General features: G+C 44.8%; 2 protein-coding genes across 3 annotated transcripts in view; one reads left to right on the top strand and one right to left on the bottom strand.

The window, feature by feature from the left end:
* The window catches only part of LOC125176359 (atherin-like), a 128737-nt gene extending 104144 nt beyond the window's left edge, over window positions 1-24593 (top strand). The window contains exons 2-3 of the transcript XR_007156230.1: window positions 22306-22590; window positions 24522-24593. The gene's annotated coding sequence lies outside the window, so the exon portion shown is untranslated. The remainder of the gene's footprint in view (window positions 1-22305; window positions 22591-24521) is intronic.
* Window positions 22940-24673, bottom strand: ADM (adrenomedullin). 2 transcript variants are annotated; one of them, XM_047877640.1, is made up of 3 exons: window positions 24558-24673; window positions 24257-24406; window positions 22940-24048 (listed from the first exon to the last, which is right to left on the bottom strand). In XM_047877640.1, the coding sequence occupies exons 1-3, from the start codon at window positions 24653-24655 to the stop codon at window positions 23730-23732; spliced, it is 567 nt and encodes a 188-aa protein (XP_047733596.1). In that variant the 5' UTR covers window positions 24656-24673; the 3' UTR covers window positions 22940-23729. The 2 variants fall into 2 exon arrangements, with proteins under 2 accessions (XP_047733596.1, XP_047733597.1); XM_047877641.1 differs by having other exon boundaries at window positions 22940-24045.
* Between the last annotated feature and the right edge of the window lie 1000 nt (window positions 24674-25673).

Below are 25673 nucleotides of genomic sequence, written 5' to 3'. Positions count from 1 at the left end.
GCAAGATGGTACGAAAACCATATACAACATAATCAATAGTCATGTACATTCACGACTTTTGCTGTATTCTCTTGGTTAGAAAGAAGTCACAGGCTACACCCACGCTCAGAAAAAGGGGATTACACAAAGGTGGGAATGCCAGAACTAAAGTTCATAGAGGTCACCTTAAGAGCCTGCCACAATTCATTTCTGCTTTCTTCCCTCTGTTAGGGTCTCTGTGATTAGGAACCTGAGCCTATCCAACAACCACAAACATAGAAAAGGGGCATGGGGCCCTCAATCAGAGCAAGTACCTCTTTTAGCATACACTCCTGCACAGGAGCTGTCTGAAGGCAGAGAGCCCATCTGTCTTGGCTGTCCTAGGTCTAAGAGTGGCAGAAGAATTCAGGCTGTGATGAGACCCTGAGCTGTCTGAACGTCTCCTGGTTGCTATTCCAATCTCAAAGGAACCCCCACAGAGACAGTTACAGTTCTTTGCATTTCAACAAGCCCCAGAGGACCCAGCATGCTCCTCTTAATACCTTAATTAAGCTCCTCCCTTAATACCTTAATACATAGGACCTCGTTCCTCTGAAGGGCCAGGACCTTGCCCATTTTTCTTTTTAAGTCTTCACAGTTCTGACCCAAGGTCAGGCATATGGTAGGTGCTCAATATACTTTAGGAAGAATGGATTAACTCCACAATTTAAAAACAAATGACTGTGAAATCAGAACCTAAAGAACTTGGAGAATTTGTTAAACTACTAAAAAAATGGAGTGAGAGCCATATAACAGAGTTCTATTACTCAGATATAGAAAGGTGGCCAGAATAGATTAATGAAAATGAAGTTTCATGTGATTATGTTTTTTAAAGAAAAAAAAATAATATGTATTAATAATGATAATAACTGGCACAATGATTATTGTCCATGATAGTCTACATTTTATTTTTCTATCGTGTGTGACATTTTTCTATTCTGATTTAAGACAACGAAAAGGATTATATAGGACCCTAGGAAGCCAAATGTCTCCTCAATTAATCATGCCTCTTTTCTCTGTTTTTTTTTCCCTGTTTTTATATGGTTATTATGCTGATAATTCAGGGAATTCCATTTAATTCAACAAACATTTGTGGAGGACCTACCACGTGTAAGGTATTAGACATTAGACAGAGTGTCTCACGATCCAGTGATGGATAAGAGCGGGAAGGTGAGTGGTGTAACAGTGTTGTGACATGGCTTTGCAGCTGCTTGAATAGCCATATACACAGCAGGTTGATAAATAACTGGTTGTCCACCAGCAGGAAGTTTCCCATGCAAAGTCACAGTTACTCTTCATATACCCTGCCCTCGTCAACATTTTTATCTATGACTTCAGTGAAGAAGATAAGCACAAAATTCAGAGTAATAGCTAAGAGCTAAAAGAAGCATGATGCAAAATAATCTGAACAGCGTGAAGTTCAACAAGAATCATTGCTAAGTTTTGTATTTAGTTTCAAAACACCAACGGTACAAATTCATGGGGATTCTTGTCTTGGCGGTAATTCATGTAAAAAAAAAAAACAACAACTGGGTTTTTTATTGACCACGGATTCATTATGAGGCATTAATGGAATGTGGCTGATAAAAACAGAGGCCAGGGCAATTCTTGACCACAGTCATAAATCTAGTGTGCAGATAAGAGGCTGACAGGTCAATCCTGTTCTAGTCAGATCACACTGGAGTCTATTTTCACTTGTAGGCACTCATTTCACTGTTGGAACAAGGCATCCTTAACCCATTTTTGTGAAGAAGTATTTTCTCACATTCCTGTTCCATCCTGGGTTCTCACACCCCCCAAAAGCAGTGTACTAAAATGGGATAATGAGGTCTACTCTTCTGACGTAGCAAGGTTACAAAGCACTGATGTCACATGAACCAGGTTTCTTACACAGATTTCAGTCATGCCAGCTTTGTGTTGACTTATTCGTTTATTGCAGCCTCCTCTCCGTAGGGACTCAGGCCTAAATCTGGGGATGATGAAATGACCAGAAATCTGACTTACAACCACAATGTGTGCTCCAAATGACTCCTCCCTCCTACTACAGTCACAACACAACCTTTGTCCTTGAACCAGCTGCCCTGCCTAGATTCTTATTCTTCCTGTAAAGACCCTAAGGCACCAACCTTGCCAAACTCCTATAGGAGTCTAAATCCACCATTTAGTTTGAAAACTGAGATCCCTGCTACTCTCTATAAATGCCTCCCCTCCCTTACCAGCAATCCCTCCCAACTCTGGCTTCCCATGTTCTCCAGGCCTGAGAATTGGGAGTGTGCAAAAGTGTAAGGAGGTAAGTAGGAAAAGGAGGAGAGAAAGAAGTAAAGAGATTAACCCTGACCTCAAAGATGGGTCTTTTTTGCAATTGCTCCAACAAATCATGGTTCTTTCTTTTCTTTTCTCTTTGTCCCAAAACCCTCTTCAGTGCACATACCTGCCCAGGGGCTGAGGGAATCCCAGGCTTACAGAACCTACTCCCTCCAAAAGAGTTGATCCTATAACTAGAACCAGTTCAGCAGGGCCACCTCCCAGTCCAGGCAAGATGCCAAGGATCTGCTGAGCCAGAACTTCTTCCTTATCCTCAACAAAGGCCTGAGAAACTATGGTCTGTCCAACTAATGCCCTTGGGCTAGAGGTGTGCGTATCACATCTATAAGTCAGACTTTGTGTTCAACACTGTGAATGCTTTATCTCATTTAATATCTGTGGTAAAAAAACAAAACAAAAACAAAAACAAAAAAAAAACTATGCTGTGATGTCTTGGTTAACATATCTTCCAACTGCAAGAACAGAAAGCTCTACTCAAAATGGCATCAAGTGATGGGGATTATTGGTTTACACACTAGAAACAATAGAAGTGGAACAGGCTTCAGGGTGGGTTGATTTAGGAGTTCAGCAACTTCTTTCAGTAGTCCTGTTTAGCATCTCTCCACTCCAGGAGCTTCTTGGTGGCTCGGTTGGTTAAATGTCTGACTCTTGGTTGGGTCAAGTCATGATTTCACAGTTCCTGGGTTCCAGCCCCACATCAGGCTCTGTGCTGACAGTGTGGAGCCTGCTTGGGATTCTCTCTCTTTGCCCCTCCCCTGCTCTCTCTCTCTCTCTCAAAATAAATAAACAAATTTAAAACAACAACAATAACAAAAATATCTTTCCACTCTACCAGCCGCAATAAGAGCTTCCATTTAGGGCTGGCCCCTGTTGCAGTCTCAGAGTGGCTTTCTGTTGCTACTGGAACCACATATATCCCCCATTCTTATCTAGCAGGAGACAGGGAACGTTATTTCTTTTTCTCCTGGAAGTAACCAGTAAACTTTGGCAAGCTCATTGGCCTGAATTAGGCCACACTCACCATTACAGCTGCAAAATGGAAGTGTATTAGGCCTGAGCCTTCAATAATGGAGTAGTCTGTTGGGCAGAGTTGTGAATACCCTAACAAAAGTCATGGTAGTTACCAAGAGAAGCAGAACAGATACTGGAGAAGCAACCCCAAGGCTCTCATAGGTACACACTACATCAGTTTTGCTAAGAAGAAACTGAACCTCAGAGAACCTATGGAACTTTGTAAGTAAGGGAGCCAAGATTCTCACCCATCCCTGTCTGGCCCAACACCAGGATACCTTGAGGGATGAAACTAATGAAAAACTGGAATAGTCATCCTTCACCTTCAGCCTTAAGCATATAGGTGGGAAAGAGGAGCAGGGGCTTCATGAGACTGTAAAGATCTCAGCCACTGTGTTGGCATTCAGGAGTCACTGAATCAACCTACCCCACAAATCTGAGGCAGCTTTGAATGTGGAGACATCAGCTGGTACTATGCCTAGCTTATCAAACATCTATAAACTGAAGACAGATTGCAAATCTATTGCCCATGATGAAAAGTTCTAGAGCACTGCCTTCCAAGTCCATTCTGGGTTAAATCCATTTAACCTGGTTAAACGAGGCTGTGGTCTAGCTTGGAAACCCTGCCACAATGCATAACATTGCTCCTCCTGCAAATATCTTCCAAGTTCCAAAGGACAGATTTGCAAATAGACTTCTGGAGCACAGCCCCAACCACTGCTGGGAACTGCCTTTCTTTGACTTGTTTATTCGGGAAAGCTGTTCTGGACTTTCACCCAGCAGCTGCCTGGCAGGAGGTGACCTGGATTTGGCCAACAGAGGGTGGGGCCAGCAGGAGGGTAAAGCTGATAGCTACTGCTCAGTGCTAACTGGACACCAATCTGTACCCTGGGAAGGGAGAAGGGCAGAGCATTCATAGGCCATAGTACAGCTGGTCTCTGACAGGGACTTTATGTAAGGAGTGCAAGTCTCCCCTTCCAACCCCACTTCCACTTGGTGGAAGAAGGATAGACAAGGTTGCATGCACTCATGTGACTTGAAAGCCTTTTACAAGTTTTGAGGGTCAGCAAGCATAAATTTTCCTTTAAGCAGCTGATGTTTCTCCTTCCTGTTGAAGTCTCTCACAAGGCAGCATCAGGTTTGAGGATCGTGGCCTGCGGCGGCTGCACTAACCTTAAAGAGTTCTGTGGTCTCTTTTGAGTGATTTTTCTGTTCCTGGTCCTGGCAAACTTATCCATTTTCTGACAATATTTAGAGTCTGATGTAAGTGTGAACTAGATAATGACCTTTAAAGTCATAGCATGTTGTTCTCTTTAAAGCTTTACTTTTTTCCTCAGAGCATCTGCAAAGTCCTCTGACCCCTCTGCATGGTCTCTTGGTGACTTCCCCAAGTTTCTGTCCACTTGTTGGGGTGGGGACTAGTGGATGATGGGCAGAACCTTCATGTGTCTTGGGCCATAAGGAGTTTCTGAGCCAGTTGAAACCATTCCTTATGCTTCAGAAGCTCTTGCAGCCCATTCTGAGATGCATAATACTGACTGGCTCATCTCAGGCCTATCTTTGTCTCTGGGTATTTTTGGATCTTTCCCCAAAACACATACAAGAGCATACAACGAGCTCCCCCCATGAGTAGTTACTAGAACTTGGCTAACATTTCAAGCTTGACATGACTAAAGCAATACCATATCTGCAGCTTAACTTTAGGTGACTCACCAGAAGAACTATTTTAAACAAAATGTGTAGAGACTGAGATTACATTTGTTCTAGGAAAAACAGACTGAAGGGACAAAAAGCTAATATAGTGTTTTGAAATGCTCTTTTTAAGTTCATAGAAGCCCTGCTGTATTTTCTTGACAGCATGCTAGTCACCAAACACAACAGGAGGGGCAAAGATGGTATCTAAAACACTCAAACTGGGGCACCTGGGTGGCTCAGTCAGTTGGTTGGGTGTCTGACTTCAGTTCAGGTCATGATCTCACAGCTGGTGAGTTCGAGCCCCGTGTCAGGCTCTGTGCTGACAGCTTGGAGCCTGGAGCCTGCTTCGGATTCTATGTGTGTGTGTCTCTCTCTGCCCTCCTCCACTCATGCTCTGTCTCTGTCTCAAAAATAAATAAACATTAAAAAAAATTATAAAACACTCAAGCCACCACGTCCTGACACCATCCATCAGGAGTGTATGTTCATCGGAGAATAGGTTTGCTGAAATAGCAATGGTCTTGTTCATCTGGTCACGAGGGAGCCTCATAAACACTCTTGCAAAATAACATCTGTCAGGATAAGGGTCCAGTAGCCTCATGAAGGAAAGAGTTCACCAGGCATCTGTCCTACCGTATGGTTGTCTTCAGTTCTCCTGGCAATTACTATACCCTCTTCCCCACTCCAAAGTGTAGAACCAGACTAGGGTTTCTAGCTCTGACACTTGGGCTGGACCAGGTTTCTAGGGGAAGCAAGGGTTCAATAGGTACACAGGACAAAAGGCTCCTATGCTACTCAAATCAAGCACACAGGTAAGCACCAAACTCATTATTCTCCTGAGAAGTTGATTCCTTTCCTGAAAAAACATCTGTGCCCTGAACACTATCAAGATAATCTCCAGGGGCACTAGTGGCTCAGTTGGTTAAGCATCCCATTCTTGATTTTGGCTCAGGTCATGATCTCAGGGTTCCTGAGATCAAGCCCTGCATCAGGCTCTGTGCTGGTAGTGAGGAGCCTGCTTGGGATACTCTCTCTCCCTCTCTTTCTCTGCCCCTTCCCACATGTGTGTGTGCTCTCTCTCAAAATAAATAAAATAAACATTTTTTTAAAAATATAATCTCCAGAAGACAAATACTGTATACTACCATATGATCTTACACATACGTGAATCCTAAAAAAAGAAAAAGAAAAAATTGAACTCGTAGAAACAGAGAGTAGAATGGCAGTAGCCAGGGGCTGTGGGGAGGCTGAGAAAATGATAGGTGTTAGTCAAAGGGTATAAACTTCCAGTTATAAGATGAATAACTCTGGAGATTGAATGTACAGCCATGAGGATATAGTCACCAATACTGTGTTATATACTTGAAACTTGCCCAGACAGTAAACCTGAAGAACACTTACCACACACACAGACCCAAGAGGTAACTAGGTGAGGTGATGGATGTGTTCATTAACTTAACTGTGGTTATCATGTCACAATATAACACATGTTCAATCATCACACTGTATACTTTAAATATATATAATTTTATTTGTCAATTATGCCTCAATAAATAAATAAAGCTGGGGGGAAGGAAGAAAAAAAAAAAGAAAACCTAAAAAAGAGAGAATCTCCAGGAGGGGAGGAGAAGTTGAAATCACTACTTTGACCTGGTCCTCTGGAGTTTTCCTTTCTGCTTTGGGTCTCCACTTCACGTTCCATTACCATCAGAACATGAGCCCCCTCGGGGAGATTCTACTATCTCTTTAGTAGTAGAAAAGTCCCTTCCCTGAACTCTGATTTATACAGCTGAGACAGACCAGAACTTTTCCAAAGGCTTTACCAGATTCTAAGAGGGAACAACAGGGACATAAACAAGAAAATATGTGAAGCATAAACAGTCAGGCTTGTGCAAAACATTAACAGTGGTAATGCTTTAGGAAATGAGACACGGAAGGAGGAATTTTGTACATTCTAACCTTCTTGTTTGATTTTTTCCACAAGAATTTTATTTAATTTGTGAGTAATACACATACATTTTGAAGCTTACATGGTATTAGTTTGGGTCCTACCATAGCATCCTAGTTGCTATGGGTAGTTGCTCTACCCACCGACTTTTCACCTTATTAACTCTGAGAGTCTTTCTTCTGTTCCTTTCTACCCCCACCCATTCCTTCTCAACAGGACTCACAGACCTACTGGAAAGAACAATGGATGATAAGTTTGATCATTTATTCAATGAACGTGCTACCACATGCCAACTATCATTCCAGACACTGAGCAATAGGCAATCACATACTTTCCATGCCTATTAGTAACACTCAGATGCCTTTTCTCTTTGATAGGAGAAAGATCAAGCGTCATTTCCTTCCATCTACGAAGTCCCGGATCTTACTTTTTTTTTTTTTAAGAGGAAGAATAGGCACTTAGAATTATACAAAAACACACTTAATAGATTCATTAATCTCTGCCAATAAAAAGCTCTTGGTCAAACGAATTCTTAGAAGACAATGGAAAGGAACTCATTTACATACAAATGGATCTTCCTGGAGAATGCAGAGGAAAATCCCACTTTCGGATTTGGAGCAGCAACAACTACTAATATAGTCAAGACTAGGACATCTCTGTGCTCTGGGTGCCTCTACTAAGATGACTAAGGACCCTTATCAGGCCCATCTAAGCATATGACTACTAACTCTTCCCATGCTCTTCACTGTGCTTTTCCCTCTGTTGATCTAACCTGAGCTCAAGAATTCTCACCTGGAAGTGAATAAAATCGGGCTACCTTCATTTTCCTAGGAGGCCCTCTTCCTTAATCTGCTTCTGTTTCCTCAAGAAAACATTTGGAGACATTACAAAAGAACCTCATTCCAAGGTTTACAGCCACCTCTGCTGAGGAAACTACTTCCCAACAGGTATTTCTGAGGAACACTACTCACTGGCACACCCCTGGGAGAACAGCCAGTGCTTGAGGAATTTGCCCTCAGTCTTGACTTCTAGGACATGAGCCTGTGAAGAAAGGACTTCCAAACCTAAATCTCATTGGCCAAGAGCCCTGTATGAACTCCCTTGGAAGGTTGTCTGGGGTCAGTCAGGGAATCTGCCCTTCCCTCCTGCCCCCTACCTAGCTTATACCAAAGGATAGGCAGACAGGAATTAATGGCCAAAAAGAAGGAAGCCATGTGTGTGGCCCAACAATCCATCCTAGGAAGTGACAGACCAGATGGTATCCAACTACATAAACATATATTCTGAAATCTCCCAAATTCTTCAAGGCTTTTTGCTAAAATAAACCAATGCATAACCATCCTAGAATCATTTCAAGAATTTATTTCTAAGGAAGCAGCAGGTGGCAGCAAAGTTTCACATTTTTTACCCTTTGGGCTGGAATGAAAACAAAGTGTCATGGAATAGTCTCCTCATCTCTGAGTCAGCCAGCTGGCCCAGAAACTGGCACACTGCCATCTTGTAATGTGGAGAATATAGTCTTCTCGAGTGGACTCTGTGCATTTTGACAAAAGAACCCAAAAAAAGTCCCCCGCCCCCCACCCTCAAGCCAGATGCCTGCCTGGTTCTGTAGGTCAGATAGGACAGTGACTGCCACAGAGTGGCCAGATCACAGAGGCAGAGGCTGTGGCTGTGAGTCTCATGTTCTCTTGCCCAATGTCAAGGAGTTGCTCACACTTGGTGGGGAGGCCGCAGAGAAACCCAAGTATGATTAAGTGGAAATAGCCCTAAGAATTGTCTATTCACCTCACAGCATTTTCACCATCTCTTACAATATAAAACATGGGGTGAAACGTGTGGGTAGAGAAAGATAGGGGATTCAAGGAGTTTTCAAATCTGGTCTCTGGTGCACCTAGAGATTTAAGGACCTTACCACCTCACAGCCACTGTAGCTCTGGGCTCAGGAGCAGGCAGTGCCAAGATCACTGTCTGGTTTGGCCTCAAATGTCTTCCTTGCCTCAGTTTTGTGCTTGGCTCCTAACTTCAAATTGTGGCTGGAAAGTTTCCATTGCCACAGCACAGCACTAGAGTTTGGAACCCAAATTTTTGCTGAACTGTTTTGCAGAGTAAATCCAGCTTTGTCTTTAAGAAGTAACAGGACAGTTTATTTCATCCCCCAATGGTGCTTTGTGCTCTCTCAGCCCCACTTTAGATTGAGCTGCTTAAATTCCATCCAGGGGGAAACTTTTTTATCATTTAAAGGAGAGATGGAGGAGGGTGGAGATGGGGCTGAAGGATTTTGTGGAGTCACTATTTTTAAAGTTACAAAACTTGTTACAGAAAAAAAAGACAAAATTCAAGACCTTGTTCCAAGAACCTAAACAGACTTTTTTAAAAAAATTATTTTGTTTATTTTGAGGGGGAGGAGGGCAGTGGGAGAGGCAGAGAGAGAATCCCAAGCAGGCTCCACGCTGTCAGCACAGAACCCAATGCAGGGCTTGAACACACGAACTGTGAGATCATGATCTGAGCCGAAATCAAGAGTCGGACACTCAGCCGACTGAGCAACCCAGGCGCCCCTCCTAGACAGATTTTACAAACAGATATATTTATGGGTTTTCTTTTTGGAAGTGCAATTGACAGAAAAGTGAGTAGCTTTGGCTTTTTGTAAGTTACATAATTACATCTGCAGCATTAGCAGCTCCTGGTGATCAAAGAGAACATTCCTGAAAGGTGTAGTAGAGGTAGGACAAATTCATTTATTTACATAACATGGGGCTTCAGCCCCAAACACGTAATTTTCTTCTTTCCTGCAGAAAATGTGATCTTGTTCTGAGGATTTAAGGACATACTTCACAGCTCTCTGAACTGAAAGGGTCCTTCAAAATTATCTACCAAGGAAAACATTCTATAATTCCTTTGAATGTAATAAACAATATCTTTTGGGGCAACTTGCAGCAAATGTTCCAGAATTCCTATCAACATTTAATTCCCTCTCTGCATGTATGTTCTACACTCCCCAAATATGATGTTAAATCATTTAATGCAGAGGATTGACAGCACCAGGAAAATATTTGGATAACTGTCTGGAGTTGCCATTATTGGCTTTAATTATGACCTACTGGCTCTTGGGTCCTGCAGCAGCCAGAAAATGAGATCTGTATGCCAAAATATTCATTAGAATTCCCTTTTCAGTCATTGTTCAGAAAGAAAAGTTTCCTTCTGGCTCCCATCTTCATGCTTTTAAGTAAAGTCATTAATATGCCAGATTTTTTAAAGGATTGGTCAGAAAACAAGATTATGTGCATACCTTGTATTTTGCATTAAAAAACATCTTGGAAAGGTCAAACATCCCTTTGCTCTCATTCTATTACCCTGAAGAAAGAATTGTTTTTGCAGCCTTGAAGTTAGCTGGTACTCTCCACCCAGGCCTCCTCCTCCAAGCTCTCTTGAAAAGACATAATCCTATAAGCTTTGTAACCGGATGTACTAGTGAAGCAAAGCTTGACCCTCCAGAGCAACTGATCAGAGAAGATAGTTTAATTCCTTCTGCTCTTCACTGCTCATTTCTCACTGAGTATAAGATCTTAGAATGTTGTGTAAGGGAGGAAACTGAGATGTCATTGATTTCATCTCCTCATTTTAAAGATGATTATTAATCCAAGGTGAAGTGGTACAACCATTGTTTCAGCTTTGGGTTGTAGCATGGGGAAAGAGCAGATGGTTTGGTTTTTTTTGGTTTGGTTTTTTTTGTTTTTTTTGTTTTTTTTTTTTTTTTTTAATCAGAGCATCCTTGGTTGTTACTATTAAAAACAGCTGCCATTTAATGAGCATTTACTACACTGCCAGGCACAGAGTTGAAGCTGTCATATACGTTGTCCTCACAACAAACCTATAAGGTAAATATTATTATCCCCACTTTATAGCTAATGAAATGGAGACTCAGGTTAAGGGATTTGCCCAAAATTACAGGGCTAGGTGGAGGAAGAATCCATGTACAAACTCAAGGCTGCCTGACTTCAAAGCCTATGTCCTTTATTCTTCCCCCATGCTGCCTGCTGAATGAAACAAGGCCAGAGTACCAATCAGTTTGGGCTCTCACATCACTTTAATTTTTCAAATAATGGGGTGAGGAAAGAGTCCTACACAGTGATAAAGTAGAGAAGAATGCCTATATTCAGGCGGTCCCCAGTTACCAGAATTTGCAAAGATATCAACAAGAACCATATAGATGCAACTATTTCCCATTATCTACTTGTCATGTTTAACAGAACAGTTTACTCTGAAAGCTTTGAAAGACTTCCCAGCTTTTAATAAAAGTTGGATGATTCAGTGTTGACAATTTTTCTCTCATTTAATAGAAAATTGGTGGGGGAAATTCAGAATGAATGCTTATTTTGGGAAAAAAAAATTATTTGGAGGATTGTTTTTTATGCTCCAGGTCATACGGAGCTGGGAGAGCAGATGTGGTATGAATTACGGAAGTTTATCTGATGATTGTCTACAGTGGCACAGATGATGGAGTTACTGCCTGGAAACGCTTGAGTTTTCCACTGAAACATGGGCTGGGAAAGAAACTTTGATGTTTTAGGAAAACTAATAAAATTAAGATAAAGTTGGAAAGTCATGTGTTAGACTAAGGAACATGGGATGGAGACATTCAGGGGAAATGTCCACATTTGTTAACCTAGGTGCCAGTGAAAACTTCATGTAAACTGAAACTTTACTTTCTCCCAATGAGACAAATAATTTACCTGGATTAGTTATAAGTAACCTGCCTCTTCCCTGCTCCCACAGCTCCTTCTCTCTGAAAATGAAGTCATTTAAAACCCTCTGTAGGTAGGTACATGCCTGCTCAGGAAGTCTTAAAGGAGCATCACTTCCATGTTGGGATTGTTTCAGTGTCCAATTTGCTCATTCACTGCTACCCTCCTAATCCAAGTCAACATCATGTCTTATCTGGACCACTGCGACAGCAGTATATCCAGTGCCTGGAACAGGGCCCACAACAGAGTAGGAGCTTAAAAAAAGATTGCTGATTGATTGACTGAATGACATCCTGCTTGCCTTTAATCAGTGACCCAGTGCTGGTTCCTTGACCCTTGTTGTATGCCTGGTATCAGACACGATATCCTATCTCCAGGACTAAAGCCCTGCCCTGTTCTCGCTGATCCCTCTGACAATAGTTAGAGCTGCCGTAACAAAAATGCCATAAATTGGGTGGCTTAAACAATTGACGTTTTCTCTCACAGTCCTAGAGGCTGTAAGTCCAAGATCAAGGTGTAAACTAGTTTGGTTTCTTCTGAGGCCTTCCTCTTGGTTTGCAGATGGCTGCTTTCTCACTGTGCCCTCACATGGTCATCCTTCAGTCTACTTGTTGTCTGTGTCCTAATCTCCTTTTTGTATAAGGACACCAGTCATACTCGATTAAGGCCCACACACAAGACCTCATTTTTCTTTATCTCTTTAAAGGCCTTATCCCCGGGGCGCCTGGGTGGCTCAGTCGGTTAAGCATCTGACTTCGGCTCAGGTCATGATCTCACGGTCCGTGAGTTCGAGCCCCGCATCAGGCTCTGTGCTGACAGCTCAGAGCCTGGAGCCTGTTTCAGATTCTGTGTCTCCCTCTCTCTCTGCCCCTCCTCATGCTCTGTCTCTCTCTGTCTCAAAAATAAATAAACGTTAAAAAAAAATTTTTTTTAATAAAAAAATAAATAAAGGCCTTATCTCCAAATTACAGTCACATCCTAAGGTTCTGAAGGGTAAGACTACAACATATGCATTTGGGGAGGGGAAACACAATCCAGCCCATGACAAGCTGTCACAAGCATTGTCCTCTCTCTGTCTTCTATAGTTGGACATCCCTGAGGCCTGCCTATCTTCTGCTCCTATAATGCCTATTGCTGTGTTCTCTGCCATTCATGATGCCTTGTTACTTCCTACTGTTCCTCCTTGATGCCAGTTCCTTATAGCAAAACCATCTGTTGTCTGTTACCTCCTCCTGGGCTGGCCTTCTTCCCGTCACCTGTGGCTGGTGTTCTTGCCAAACACCTGTCCCTGATGGCTGCAGTTAACCCTTCTATTTCTGGCTGTGTTACTGGATACAACCCTAAATCTAAAACTAACAACTAAAAAACTAAATAAGCAAACTAACTATTGGTCTCAGTCTGTTATGATCACTGGGGTACATTTTTGAAATAGCTTAAGAGCGATAACGTCTGGGCTGAATAAAGTTAACTGGTCTCACAAAAATAAAATTTTACTCAAAATCACACAATGGCATTATGCCCCACAGAGAACCTAGTTCAACTGGTTTGGGATGGGGCCTGATGAAGTTTCAGGGTGATGGTGGGGTTTGGAGCCAAGGGCCAAGAAAGAATTATTGAAGTCATCTTTGGTGCAAAAAGGTGATTTTATTAAAGCACGGGGGGATGGGACCCATGGCCAGAAAGAGCTGCACTGGGGTTGTGAAGAGTGACTGGTTACATACTAAGGAGTTGGGGGAGGTAAAGTCAAGAAGATGTTTCTTAAAGGAATTTTCATATGCTAAAGAGAATTTACAGATTACTGGAGGCCTAGCTATTGTTAAGCTAAGGTTGCTTTTCCCTCTAGCAGAGCATTAACATTAATACAGTAGGGATGGGGCACCTGGGTGGCTCAGTTGGTTAAGCATCAGACTTTGGCTCAGGTCATGATATCACAGTTTGTGGGTTTGAACCCTGCATAGGACTCTGTGCTGACAGCACAGAGCTGGAGACTGCTTCGGGTTCTGTCTCTCCCTCTCTCTCTGCCCACCCCCCTGCTCATGCTTTGTCTCTCTCACTCTCAAAAATAAATAATAAACAAACAAACAAACAAACAAACAGAAAAGACAGTAGAGAGTTCCTGGACTTTAGGCTATTGATAAGATTGCCCTTTTTTTTTGTAATCGTATCAGTTTAACCATTTGTTTTCTGTCCTTTCCTTTGCTCTTGGGCAGCCAGGAGCCCCTGAGAATATTATACATATCCTACCTTGGTGGTGTGGGTGGGCAAGGTGGGGGGTTGCTAGCTTGTGCTTGGCCCTCAGCTTGCCTTCTAGTCCCTCATCAGGGCTTGGGGTCAGTATTTTTTTTTTTTAACCTCTTCCAAGTGATTTTATTTTATTTTATTTCAATTTATTTATTTTTTATTTTTTTTTCAACGTTTTTATTTATTTTTGGGACAGAGAGAGACAGAGCATGAATGGGGGAGGGGCAGAGAGAGAAGGAGACACAGAATCGGAAACAGGCCCCAGGCTCCGAGCCATCAGCCCAGAGCCTGACGCGGGGCTCGAACTCCCGGACCGCGAGATCGTGACCTGGCTGAAGTTGGACACTTAACCGACTGCGCCACCCAGGCGCCCCTCAATTTATTTTTAAATATTTTATTTTTAAGTAATTTCTACACCCAACATGGGGCTCAAACTCACAACCCTGAGACCAAGAGTCATCAACTCTCCACCAACTGAGCCAGCCAGGCACCCCTCCTCCAGGTGATTTTAACGGGCAGAAGAGGTTAAAGATCACTGCTTTAACTGGAGAAACAAACCCATCCAATTCAGACAAAAACTAGAGCACAAGAGTGAAAGTAGGCTAGGAGATCCTGTCCCACGTGTGACTTGCGAATATAATGCACTGAGTCTTTCAGTGTCCAGTTCCACCCAAATACAGAGGTGGGTGACTCACCCTGTATCTCCACCACCCATTTGGTGTAAAGTGCCCACACTTTGGTCTAAGAAGCTGGGGGTGACTTCATAATGTCTTCTACCACACAGAGCAACCAAGATGGGGCTCAACAATGACTGTGGGCACAGGCAAGCATCACTTCTGCTGGGCCACCTGAGTGTGGCTGATGATGAAAGATACTTCTCCCCCCACACCCCCACCTGCACCTGCCCTGCAGTGGTAAAAAAAACAAAAAACAAAAAACAAAAAACAAAAAAACCCAACCAAACAAACAAAAACACAGCTAATGAGGCTCTTCAGCTCAGCAACAGTGGGACTCACTCAAAAGGCGGATGAGCTCCAGGCATTGATCAGCCTCCACAGGCTTCCTGTGGCTGACTGGCAGCAGTCTCTGAAGGGTGCTGTCCTCTTCATGGTGGGGCTTTTCCCCAGGCCTCCCTCCAGCCTCCTAGGTACCAGCCCTCCTCCAGGCCAGAGGATGCTTGGGTGAAAGGGCTTAGTCTGGCACTCTCTCTAGACTGTTTCCAATATGTCCTTAGGGCAAAACCCAATCCCTCAGGCTTCCGGGCCTTCCTTTTGATTCTCAAGGGCTTTTTCTTTTCTCAACAAAACCTGGTTTTCTGCAAATTAAAGGCTTTGGCTTTCAAAACTATTGTTCACGATGTGGGCTTCAAGAGGCTATTTTAAAAGTCAGAAAACTGAACATTGACTGTTTTATTCTGACTGTTTCTTTCTCTTTGCATTCCGGTTGTACCAATCCTAATTCTCTTCCAGGCAATGCCTCTGATTTACTAGGGAAAAGGTCAAGTGGAAAAAGTGTAGCAAAGAAAAGCACAAAGATTAACAGTTCAAGATACTCTGTCTCTGTAAGAAATACTACAACATTGACCACTCCAGGGCCCCACCCGACCCTGACAAGTGAGCAGGCCAGGATGTTCTGGCTGAGTTTACACAAGCACAGGGAAATGGAGAATCAAGATTTATCTTGATAATAAAAGTTCTTTTTTTTTTTTAATTTTTAAATGTGTATTTATTTTTGAGAGAGAGACAGAGCGTGAGTGGGGGAGGGGGAGAGAGAGGGAGACGAAGAATCTGAAGCAGGCTCCAGGCTCTGAGATGTCAGCACAGAGACCAACCCAGGGCTTGAACTCACAAGCCATGAGATCATCTGAGCCAAAGTCAGATGCTTAACCGACTGAACCACCCAGGCACCCCTTAATAATAAAAGTTCTAAATGTGAATTATGAAAACATTGTTTTCTTCAACAAGTCGATGGCATGAAAACAAAAGGGAGAGGGGTTGCTCAAGATTAAAAGAAACTTTAGAGATACAACATTCTTATTTGGAGTCTGTTTTGAAATAACCACTGTCAAAAGACATTTTTGAGGCAATAAAGCAAATTTGATTATGGAATGGGTATGAGATGATACCACAAAATTACTGTTAATGTTAAGTGTGACAATAGCATTTGGTTATGTAAGAAAGATTTTTTTTTTAAACAGATGTATATAGAAGTGTGTGGGGGGGTGAAATGATATAGTGTCTGGACAGTAGACAGGAGAGTAAAGAAGGAAGGATGGAAGGAAGGAAAAGAAAACCAGGTTCTTTGGCAAGAAACAAAAAAACAAAACAAAATTGGGATAGATGAATTAAGCATGGCAAATTCTTGATAAGTGTTAGTTTATATGTTTATTTTATTTTAAAGAGATAGAAAGAGAGAGAGAGAGTGTGTGCAAGCTGGAGAGAGTGGCAGAGGGAGACAGAAAGAATCTTAAGCAGGTTTCATGCTCAGTGCAAAGCCTGATGCACAGCTTGATCCCACGAACCTGGGATCACGACCCGAGTCAAAATCAAGAGTCAGACGTTCAACCGACTGAGCACTTAGGAGCCCCAATTTTTATTTTATTTTTAAGTAAACTCTACACCCAGTGTGGGGTTTGAACTCACCACCCCAAGATCAAGAGTTGTATGCTCCACTAACCCAACCATCCAGGTGCCCCTGATAAGTATTAGATTTTGACAACAGGCATATGGAAGTTCATGTTATTATCTCTATTTTTTGTGTATGCTTGAAAAATTGCATAATAATTTTTTTAATTGTAAAACTAATATAGGAGAGATGGACTGAGCAATAGAAGAGAATAAAAGGACCAGAAGCAAATTCAAGTATTTAGTGTTTAAGAATTTAGGGAGTGGGGGGATTGGTTAAATAGGTGATGGGGATTAAGAAGTGCACTTGTGATGAGCACAGGATGATGTGTGGAATTGTTGAACCACTATATTGTACACCTGAAACTAATAGAACACTGTGTTAACTAACTGGAATTAAAATGAAAACTAAAAAAAATAATAATAATTTATTATATTACTGATTTGCAGGCAGATGAACTCTCTTCAAATAAAATCTGACATAGAGCCCCAACATATAAAACAAAAAAAGAATAGGACTGCTCCATCTGAAGCTGCAGTAGGAATCTGGCTCTTTTGCTTCCTCTTTGTCTCCCCAGGAATCTACAGAAATAACTCAGGAAAATCCTGTGGCTCTATAGAACACAGCTTGAAAACCTCTGTAGTATATGATAAAGGAAACCTCTTAAATCCTGCAGAAAATGTGTACTACTTAGTATATGTACTAGGCAACTGGCCAACAATTTGGGAGAAAAGAAATCGAGTTAAATCCCTACCTCACATCATACACCAAAATAAATTCCAGTTGCATAAAAATATTAAATATACAAAATGAAATTACAAAAATGTTAGAAGAGAGGCATCTGGGTGGCTCAGTCGGTTGGGCACCCTACTCTTGATTTTGGTTCAGGTCCATGATCCCAGCGTCATGGGCGGGATCTAGCCCTGTGTTAAGGTCTACACTCAGCATGGAGCCTGCTTAAGATTCTTTCTCTCTCCCTCTGCCCCTTTCCCTGATTTGCGCCACATGCTCTATCTAAAATAAAATAGGCATGACTGGGTGGTTCTGTCAGTTAGGTGACCAGCTTCAGCTCAGATCATGATCCTGTAGTCCCTGGGTTCGAGCCCCACATCGGGCTCTGTACTGACAGCTTAGAGCCTGGAGCCTGTTTTAGATTCTGTGTCTCCCTCTCTCTCTGCCCCTCCCCCGTTCACACTCTGTCTCTCTCAAAAATAAATAAACATTAAAAAAATTTTTTTTAATTAAATTAAATTAAAATAATTAAAAATAAAAGAAAGCTCATGCTCTCTCTAAAAAAAATAAAGATAAATACATTTTTTAAAAAGTGTTAAAAGAAAAATAGGCAAATATTCTAAAATACACAGAAAGACCCTAAGGAAACCAAGAGAGACAGAAATTATAGGGGTGTCTGGGTGGCTCAGTCACTTAAGCATCTGACTTCTGTTCAGGTCATGATCTCATGGATTTGAGCCCCGTGTTGGGCTCTGTGCTGACAGCTCAGAGCCTGGAGCCTGCTTGAGATTCTTTGTCTCCCTCTCTCTCTGCCCCTTCCCCACTTGTGCTCTCTCTCTCTCTCTCTCAAAAGTAAATAAACATTTTTTAAAAGACAGAAATTATAAAGGGAAAGATTGGTAACTTTGATTACATAAATATCTATAAGTTTTGTATGGCAAAAAAAGCACACTCCACAAAAAGGAAAAAAAGGAATGTGCGAACATGATGGACTTTAATATTCTTAATCATTAGGTAGTATTTCAAGTCAACAGGAAAAATCAAACACTCCAACAGAATAAAAGGATCAAGAATATATATATGTATATACAGGGGTGCCTGGATGGCTCAGTCGGTCGAGTGTCCGACTTCGGCTCAGGTCATGGTTTCGCAGTTCGTGAGTTGTAGTCCCGTGTCAAGCTCTGTGCTAACAGCTCAGAGCCTGGAGCCTGCTTCGGATTCTACGTCTCCCTCTCTCTCTCTCTCTCCCCCTCCCCTGCTCATGCTCTGTCTCTCTGTCTCTCAAAAATAAATAAATGTTAAAAAAAATATTTTAAGAATATATATATACATATATATATGGAGAAAGAGAGAGGGAATATAAATCATCATAAAGATATGTTAAAGAGGGTTCCTATGAAGGAAATGGAAAGGGGTATGGATATTAAAGGAGAAAAAATTAAATAATTAAAATAAAACAAGAGAGAAGCCCAGAATAGACTGGTAATGACAGTTTGCTTAAAATTGAGGAATATGTTTAATTCAGCTTTCTGCACTTGAGTTCAATTTGTATATAAATGTATATGTATTATATATATAAATGTCCAAAAGGGTATATACTAAGATATTAATAGTAGCTATCTCTAGGAGTGGTATGAAAGGTGAATCTTTTTTCTTCACTGAATAAATATCGTATAATAAGGAAAAGGCATTTTTTTTTTTATGTTTCAAAAACTCATCTTAATACTCAGAAGTACTTTCCTGCTATTGGATAAATGCACAATAATCTACTAAATTCAGCCACCTGTGTGATCACAGTCATTTTTATTGTTTTTCCAGAATGTTCCAAAATAGCTCTGGAATAAGACCAGTGGGACCACCAGATAGCTATCTAGCCTCACCCTTCGTCCCATGCAAATGGAGATCAAGCCTCCAATCCAGCTTTGGCAGAAATCTCCGTAGGACCCAGGATAACAAGGCCTTCTCCTTGGCTGAGGAAAGGAGGGGCAGCCTTCAACTTACAGCAGTCAGCTTACAACAGCCTCTGAAAAGCTGCCTTGGGCAACAATTGCCAAAGACAAAAGGTTCCACCTCAAGAGTGGAAACTCTATTTGTAGCTTTGTAGACACAGGTGTTCTTACAGGCGACTAAAGACCTACAGAGTGGGACTGTGTTTGGCCAGGAATAGCTCAGAAGGCCTTCCCCTCAGAAGCCAGCTCTTGAGGCCTTCAGGGTATGTTCTAACTATATTTGGCAATGAAAACCAAAGAGGTCAGTGGCTTAGCTCAGTGGGGGGAAAGCTATTCCTGATTTACATCCCCTGCTTCAAACTAGGACCAAGAATTTTAAAAACTCACTTCATTTATTTATTTTGCACTCACTGAGCATACCACTAAAGACGTTTTCCCTTCCAGTCCTACCAGCCTCATGTAAACCTTCCAGAACCACAGGTGTAAATCACCTACCCAAGCCATCTTCATATTAGAGGACATTTGGGGACACCTGGCCCGAAAATCCAAATGTTAAAATTATCCCACTTACTCTCCATGTATTTGTAGCATTAAAATAGACTATAGCACTTGGGTGCAAATTCAGACTCTAGCACTTACTACTCACTGTGTGACCGTGGCTAAATTCCTTTGTGTCTCTGAGGTTTAATTCTCTTATCTACAAGTAGAGATAATAACACCTATTTTAGAAAGCTGCTCTAAGAATTAAATGAGATAGGGGTGCCTGGGTAGCTCAGTCGGTTAAGCATCCAACTTTGGCTCAGGTCACAATCTCATGGTTTGTGAGTTTGAGCACTGCATCGGACTGTCTGCAGTCAGCAAAGAGCCCACTTTGGATCCTCTGTACCCCTCTTTCTCTGTCCCTTCACTGCTCGTGCTCTCTCTCTAAAATAAATAAACCTTTAAAAAAATATTTTAAAAAAAGACTTAAATGAGATCAGGTGTACAAAGTGGCTAGGAGAATATATGATACAAAGCGGGTGCTAAGAAAAGAATCCGTTTCTATCCTCCCCCATAACTCCCTTCCACTCCTGTTCAGCCAAGGTGTTTGGCTTCTCAAGAAATTGCCCAGTATCCTTCGTCTGATTACAAGTGGATGGTACCATTCCCACAGCCAGCAACAGTAGCTAAAGATAAAAGTTGTGACTACTCAGCTGAGGACATGTCGAATCAGCTCACAGATGACTCATCACTGTTGATAAATGATGTGTTCTTGGCATTAGGAGGCCTTATCCTGACAAGCTTCAACACCTTATGAAAAAAATCCAGAAGGTAGATTGAATGGCTCACAGAGAAGGTCCCAGGGTTTGATGGTGACCTTCAGTCAATTCTGAACTTGTACCACACTGGTCATAGGAGGGTCTTCTGTCTGTTCAGACACATCTCCAGTCACAAAGTTTTCAGTAGGGAAGGACTCCAGCCGAGCAGCTGCCTCGTTCGTCTCTGAGCTGAACCATCTCCTTCATTGCCTTGGATTCCCTGAAGGGAGTCATAAGACTCCTTGGGCTAAAGGCTAGATGCTCATTCCCTGCTCAGAACAGCCCTAAGCTAGTGTCCAACCTGCCTTTGGCAGCTTTATCTCCTGCCTGAAGTCCTGCCAGGGTGAGGTTTGGCTGGAGGGTTCTGTGGCTGTAGGACAAACCTTGGTTCAAGGAAAAGGGTATTTAATCCTGAGCCACTGTCTGCGAGGCCGAAGTGTTTGCTACTCTCTGCAGCTTCTATAGCCCCTTCAGACCACCCAGAACCACTCACTGACACAGAACTTCCATGGCTGGAATTTTTAGTCACTCCTTCATTCATACATGCCCTGTACCTTTTACAATGACTGGCACAGAGTTCTCTCTGAATTTTTATTAAAAGACCCTTGATGACAAGGATGGTCAGTTGCTGCATTTGCAACCTTCTCAATTTTGATGAACCTCACAAAATTAAGATCAAATAGGACAATGAACTGTATGAATACTGACACTATTAATTTGGACCCCAGACCTAGGACTGATCTCTTTTGCTACTGTATATACAGGTTTTTTTCTGAAAGTAACTATCCCTGGCCCCCAGGGTAGTAGGTGTGGGGGATGGGCTAAATGGGTGATGGGCATTAAGGCAGGCACTTGCTGTGATCAGCACTGGGTGTTATATGTAAGTGATGAAACACTAAATTCTACTCCTGAAACCAATATTACACTGTATGTTAACTAACTGGAATTTAAATAAAAAATTGAAACAACAAATCAAAAAAGAAAAAAAAACAGGAAGAAGAAGAAAAAGGCAAAAAAAAAAAAAAAAAAAAGAAAGAAAGAAAAAAAAGAAAAGGGTGCAAAAGGTCCAGGAAAAGGCAGGCTGCTGGAAACATTTCCATTCTCCAAACTCAGATTTTTCTCCAACAGGAAGGTTTCTGAGATCACCTACAAACACCAACATTTCAGCCATGCTTTGAAGTGGAAAGGCTAGGGACACTTGCTGAAAAGGACAAGCAGTTGATCTCCATCCTGGGTTCCCAGGAGGTCGGGTGAGACAAATGGGGCAGGGAAATCAAAATCAGGGGTGCTTCCTCTTATCCTCCCCTTCTGTCCTGTTCCCAGGTCCTCTGACCTTCTAGTCACTCACTGAGGCTTAGTGTCCACCTTCTATCACCGGAACGCGAGTCAACCTTCTAAGATGATAAAGCTAGGCGGAGGAAGGAAGGAGAGAGCAAAAGGCAGCCTGGAGAGAAGTGGAGAAAAAAATGAAAAAACTTGGGGAGGAGGAAGGAAGAGGAGAGCGGCAAGAGAAGGCGGAACAATGAAGGTCTCAGGCCGTCAGAGGCGCACGATTCCGGCGGCACGTCCGTCCCGCCCGCCTCCGGCCAGCAGCTGCACGCTGCGCAGCGTGTGGGCGCTGAGTCACGGTCCCAGAACAGGGAGCCGCCGTGCAGGTCTGGGGGGGGCCGGCCCTGGTTGGCATCTGCAAACTGTTTTTTTCTTTCCTCTCTCATTAGGGCTGTGTGCTGACTCCCACGTAGGAGGACTTATTAAACCGCACGTACCGCCTGACGGCCCTCGGGTCGTTCCCCGGCTGCCGGCTGGGGGCGCCACAGCCTCGCTGATGAGCCCGCCGGCTGGCTGGGGCACCAGGCCGGCAGAAGATTGGGGTTACTGGCGTGGCTGCCGGATTCCCGGAGCAGTGCGAACATTTTGCTGGAGTAGCTTCTAACTTTTACACCGCGGCAGCCCGTGACAACTCCTCACTTAGAAGACCTCGGAGACCACCCTAACTCTCCGAGGTGCGTTTTCTTTTTCGCACGGGGTTCCGCGAGAAACTCCATAAAATCTGGGACTCTGTTGCGCAACGCAGAGAGTCGAGTCTCCCCTCTGCGCTAGGGCTCACCCTACCCAACCCGGCCCGGCCGCCACGCGAGGCTGCGACTTGAGCAGCCTTCGCGAAGCCCGGACCCGCTCGCAGGACAGGCGCTCTGCGCGCAGCACAAGGAGAGCAGCGCACGGGACAGCTCCGCCAGCGCGCGGACACGGCCGGCTCGCGCTGGAGCAGCTGTGCCACCTTCCCACTCTAGGCGGCTCCCGGACGCGCCAGGACCAAGGGAAACGTCTCTCCCAAGACTCGTGAGCCGAGAATTAATCAGCATCGAAGTAGTTTATTGATTTGCTATTTCGCATATCACCCATTTTATGTAATAGATATACAGAGACACGGTGCTTCCTTCTTCCACAAGAGGTAATCAGTCTTGCACGCACACGCTCTCACACATTCCACGCAGCAATGTTCCATCTCGCTCAGACATTCACGTATTAAAATAAGTGGGGAGGGGGGGCAATGCAATTGCTTTAAAATGCCCTTAATACAATATATAACGTACAAAAATATCTCTATATTTGAAGTTACAAAAAAAATCTTGACAGCAACGAACTTAAATATTGATAGTTACCTCTATATATACAACACGCATTGCACTTTTCCTCGCTAGGTTTTGGAAAGTTCAAGTAATAGTGGGGCTTGCGCCCCGGTGGGGTGACAGTCCCCCGTGAGAAATCAGTTTGTGGGTAGGCACGGCAGGGACTCAGACCCCTGCCCCTGGGTGGGGCGGGGGTGGGGGTGGGGGAGTCTCAAGCATCTGTATCTCAATTTTTCTCCTCTCCGTGAGTCTGGCAGACACTCCCTCACATTCTTCTGCCCCCACGGGGCACCTGGGCCCGATTGGGAGGAAGGGAACGGTGCCTCCGAGGAGAAGGGGCTCCTGCAGAGCCAGGGCTCGCCGCTGGACGGTGCCTACCGGACTCCCGGTCTCTGCAGGGCTGTCTCAGCCCGGTCTCCGTCGGCTAAGGAGCTCGGCTCTGGGAAACCCTCAGCCCCCAGGGGAAGCCAGCGGGATGCATACGCGCGCCTGTTCGCTGCTGCCACAGGCGCCTAAATCTTAAGGAGGGTGTCGAGCACCTGATGCACCCGGGAGGAGGCCGGAACCGCGCGTGCCTGTGGCTCCAGGGACAGAGTCCAGTTGGGGCCAGTCTCGGGCAGGGAGCGCCGGCGCCGGCGGCCGTAGCCCTGGGGGCTAATCTTGCTCCTGGGGGCGACGCCGTCCTTGTCCTTGTCCGTGAACTGGTAGATTTGGTGCGCCAGTTTCTGCACCGTGCACGTTCCGAAGCGGCAGCCGAAGCTCCGCAAGCCCTGGAAGTTGTTCATGCTCTGGCGGTAGCGCTTGACTCGGACGCGGGCGGCGTCCGGACTGCTGGGGAAGGGAAGGAAGGTAACATGAGACCCCCATCAAGCAGGGCTTTGGCCTCAGCCACCAGGAATCCGAGCCATTCAAGGACCAGAGTGAACTGGAAACTGCTACCGCGCTCTGAACTGCCAGACAGCCCTGAAGATCCCCAGGGCCAGGGTAGTGGAGGAGAGTTCCCCCTTGCCCACCCCGCTTCGGCGCAGGGCATAGTTACCTGGCCTGGGGGTTGTGAGTGGCGACCTTCACGTCCTGGGGCCGAATGAGAGTCTGGGTTGGCCCGGCCTTCACGTAAGTGAGCCCTGTGGGGTAGCTGCTGGACACCCGAAGTTCCCTCTTGCCACGACTTAGAGCCCACTTATTCCATCTAGAAAACACAAATAGACTCGATTCGCGTGCGTCCAGGCGAGGTCCCGGTCCAGACGGGCTCCCGTTCACTTCTAACCCCTCGGGACCGACAGCCAGTTTCCCTTGTCTCCCAGGTACAAGGACTGAGGAAGGAGCTGCTTGCGACTCACTTCTTTCGGAACTCTGACGCCACGTCGAGCCGTGCAGTGTCCGCGCCCAAGAAGGCGAGGGAGCCCAGGTACATGAGGGCGACGGGAACCAGCTTCATGCCGGCGGCGATGTGCAAACCCTGGAAGGAGAGAGAGGGGCCGAGCGTGAGCACCCCGCCTGTAGCACGGCCCGGGCGGGGCACGGAGGACGTGTGGGGGCCCCCCGCTCGGGCAGGCTCAGCCCGCGCTCTGCCTGGCTCAGACGCTTATCTCGCCCGGGCGCAGAGAGGCGCCAGCTGCATTTGCACCCGCCGGGCGGGTGACGGGCCCCTCAGAGGAGGCCTTTACCCAGCGCCAGGCTCCCAGAGGTTCCCTGCCCAACTTCTCGTTATTTGGCTGGCGGAGTAGAAGGGAGTGGGTCTCTGCAGTTCCAGCTGTGTGCACGGCTGGACCCAGGATATAGGACGCAACCCGCGAAGGACCTTCCAAAATGGGTTGTACCCCTCACCCAGCACTCCCAGTTTCCAGCACTCTAAAGTCCCTCCCCCCACTACCCGCCCTCACACACCCCCCCCCCCCCCCCGCTAACCCGCCCCGCCTGTGGCGCCTACCTGTTGAGGGGGTGATCTGCCAAGGTCTGGGAGGTGAAAGTCTGAGACGTCGCTCTGGCACTGGCAAAACCCTACCGTCCAAGCCGCGGTGAGAAACCAGAGGTGGCAAGGCTCGAGCTGTTCCGGCTAGTGTCACCAAGAAACCACTGAGTGTCCGGCTCCGGTGCCTCAGCTTTATAAGAGCAGAGGGGGCGGGGCTTGGGCTGCCCTCGCGCCCTCCCATTCTTCCCTCGGGCGCGCGCGGGCCTCTGCATTCGGGCGCGCGCATTGCAGCCCGAGGATGTGGGATTGCGGTGAGGGTCCCTCATGCCCAGAGGGCTCAGAGATGAGCTCCAGAGATTGGTTCAGGAACTACCACAAGCCTAAATCTTCAGAACATAAACCAGGGAGAAGCAGGGCCGGTACAACCTCTTGGGGTCCTTACTCAGGACCTATGCAACCCAGAGTGTGAGGCCTACTGGCACGGAACTGCAGCAGTCAGCGGGAGGTACCACGCGTATGGCCCGAGCCCCGGACCTCGGGAGCG

This window comes from Prionailurus viverrinus, chromosome D1, assembly GCF_022837055.1.
Source record: "Prionailurus viverrinus isolate Anna chromosome D1, UM_Priviv_1.0, whole genome shotgun sequence".
Taxonomy (NCBI): Eukaryota; Metazoa; Chordata; class Mammalia; order Carnivora; family Felidae; genus Prionailurus; species Prionailurus viverrinus.
This window is presented reverse-complemented; position numbering and strand designations above follow the sequence as displayed.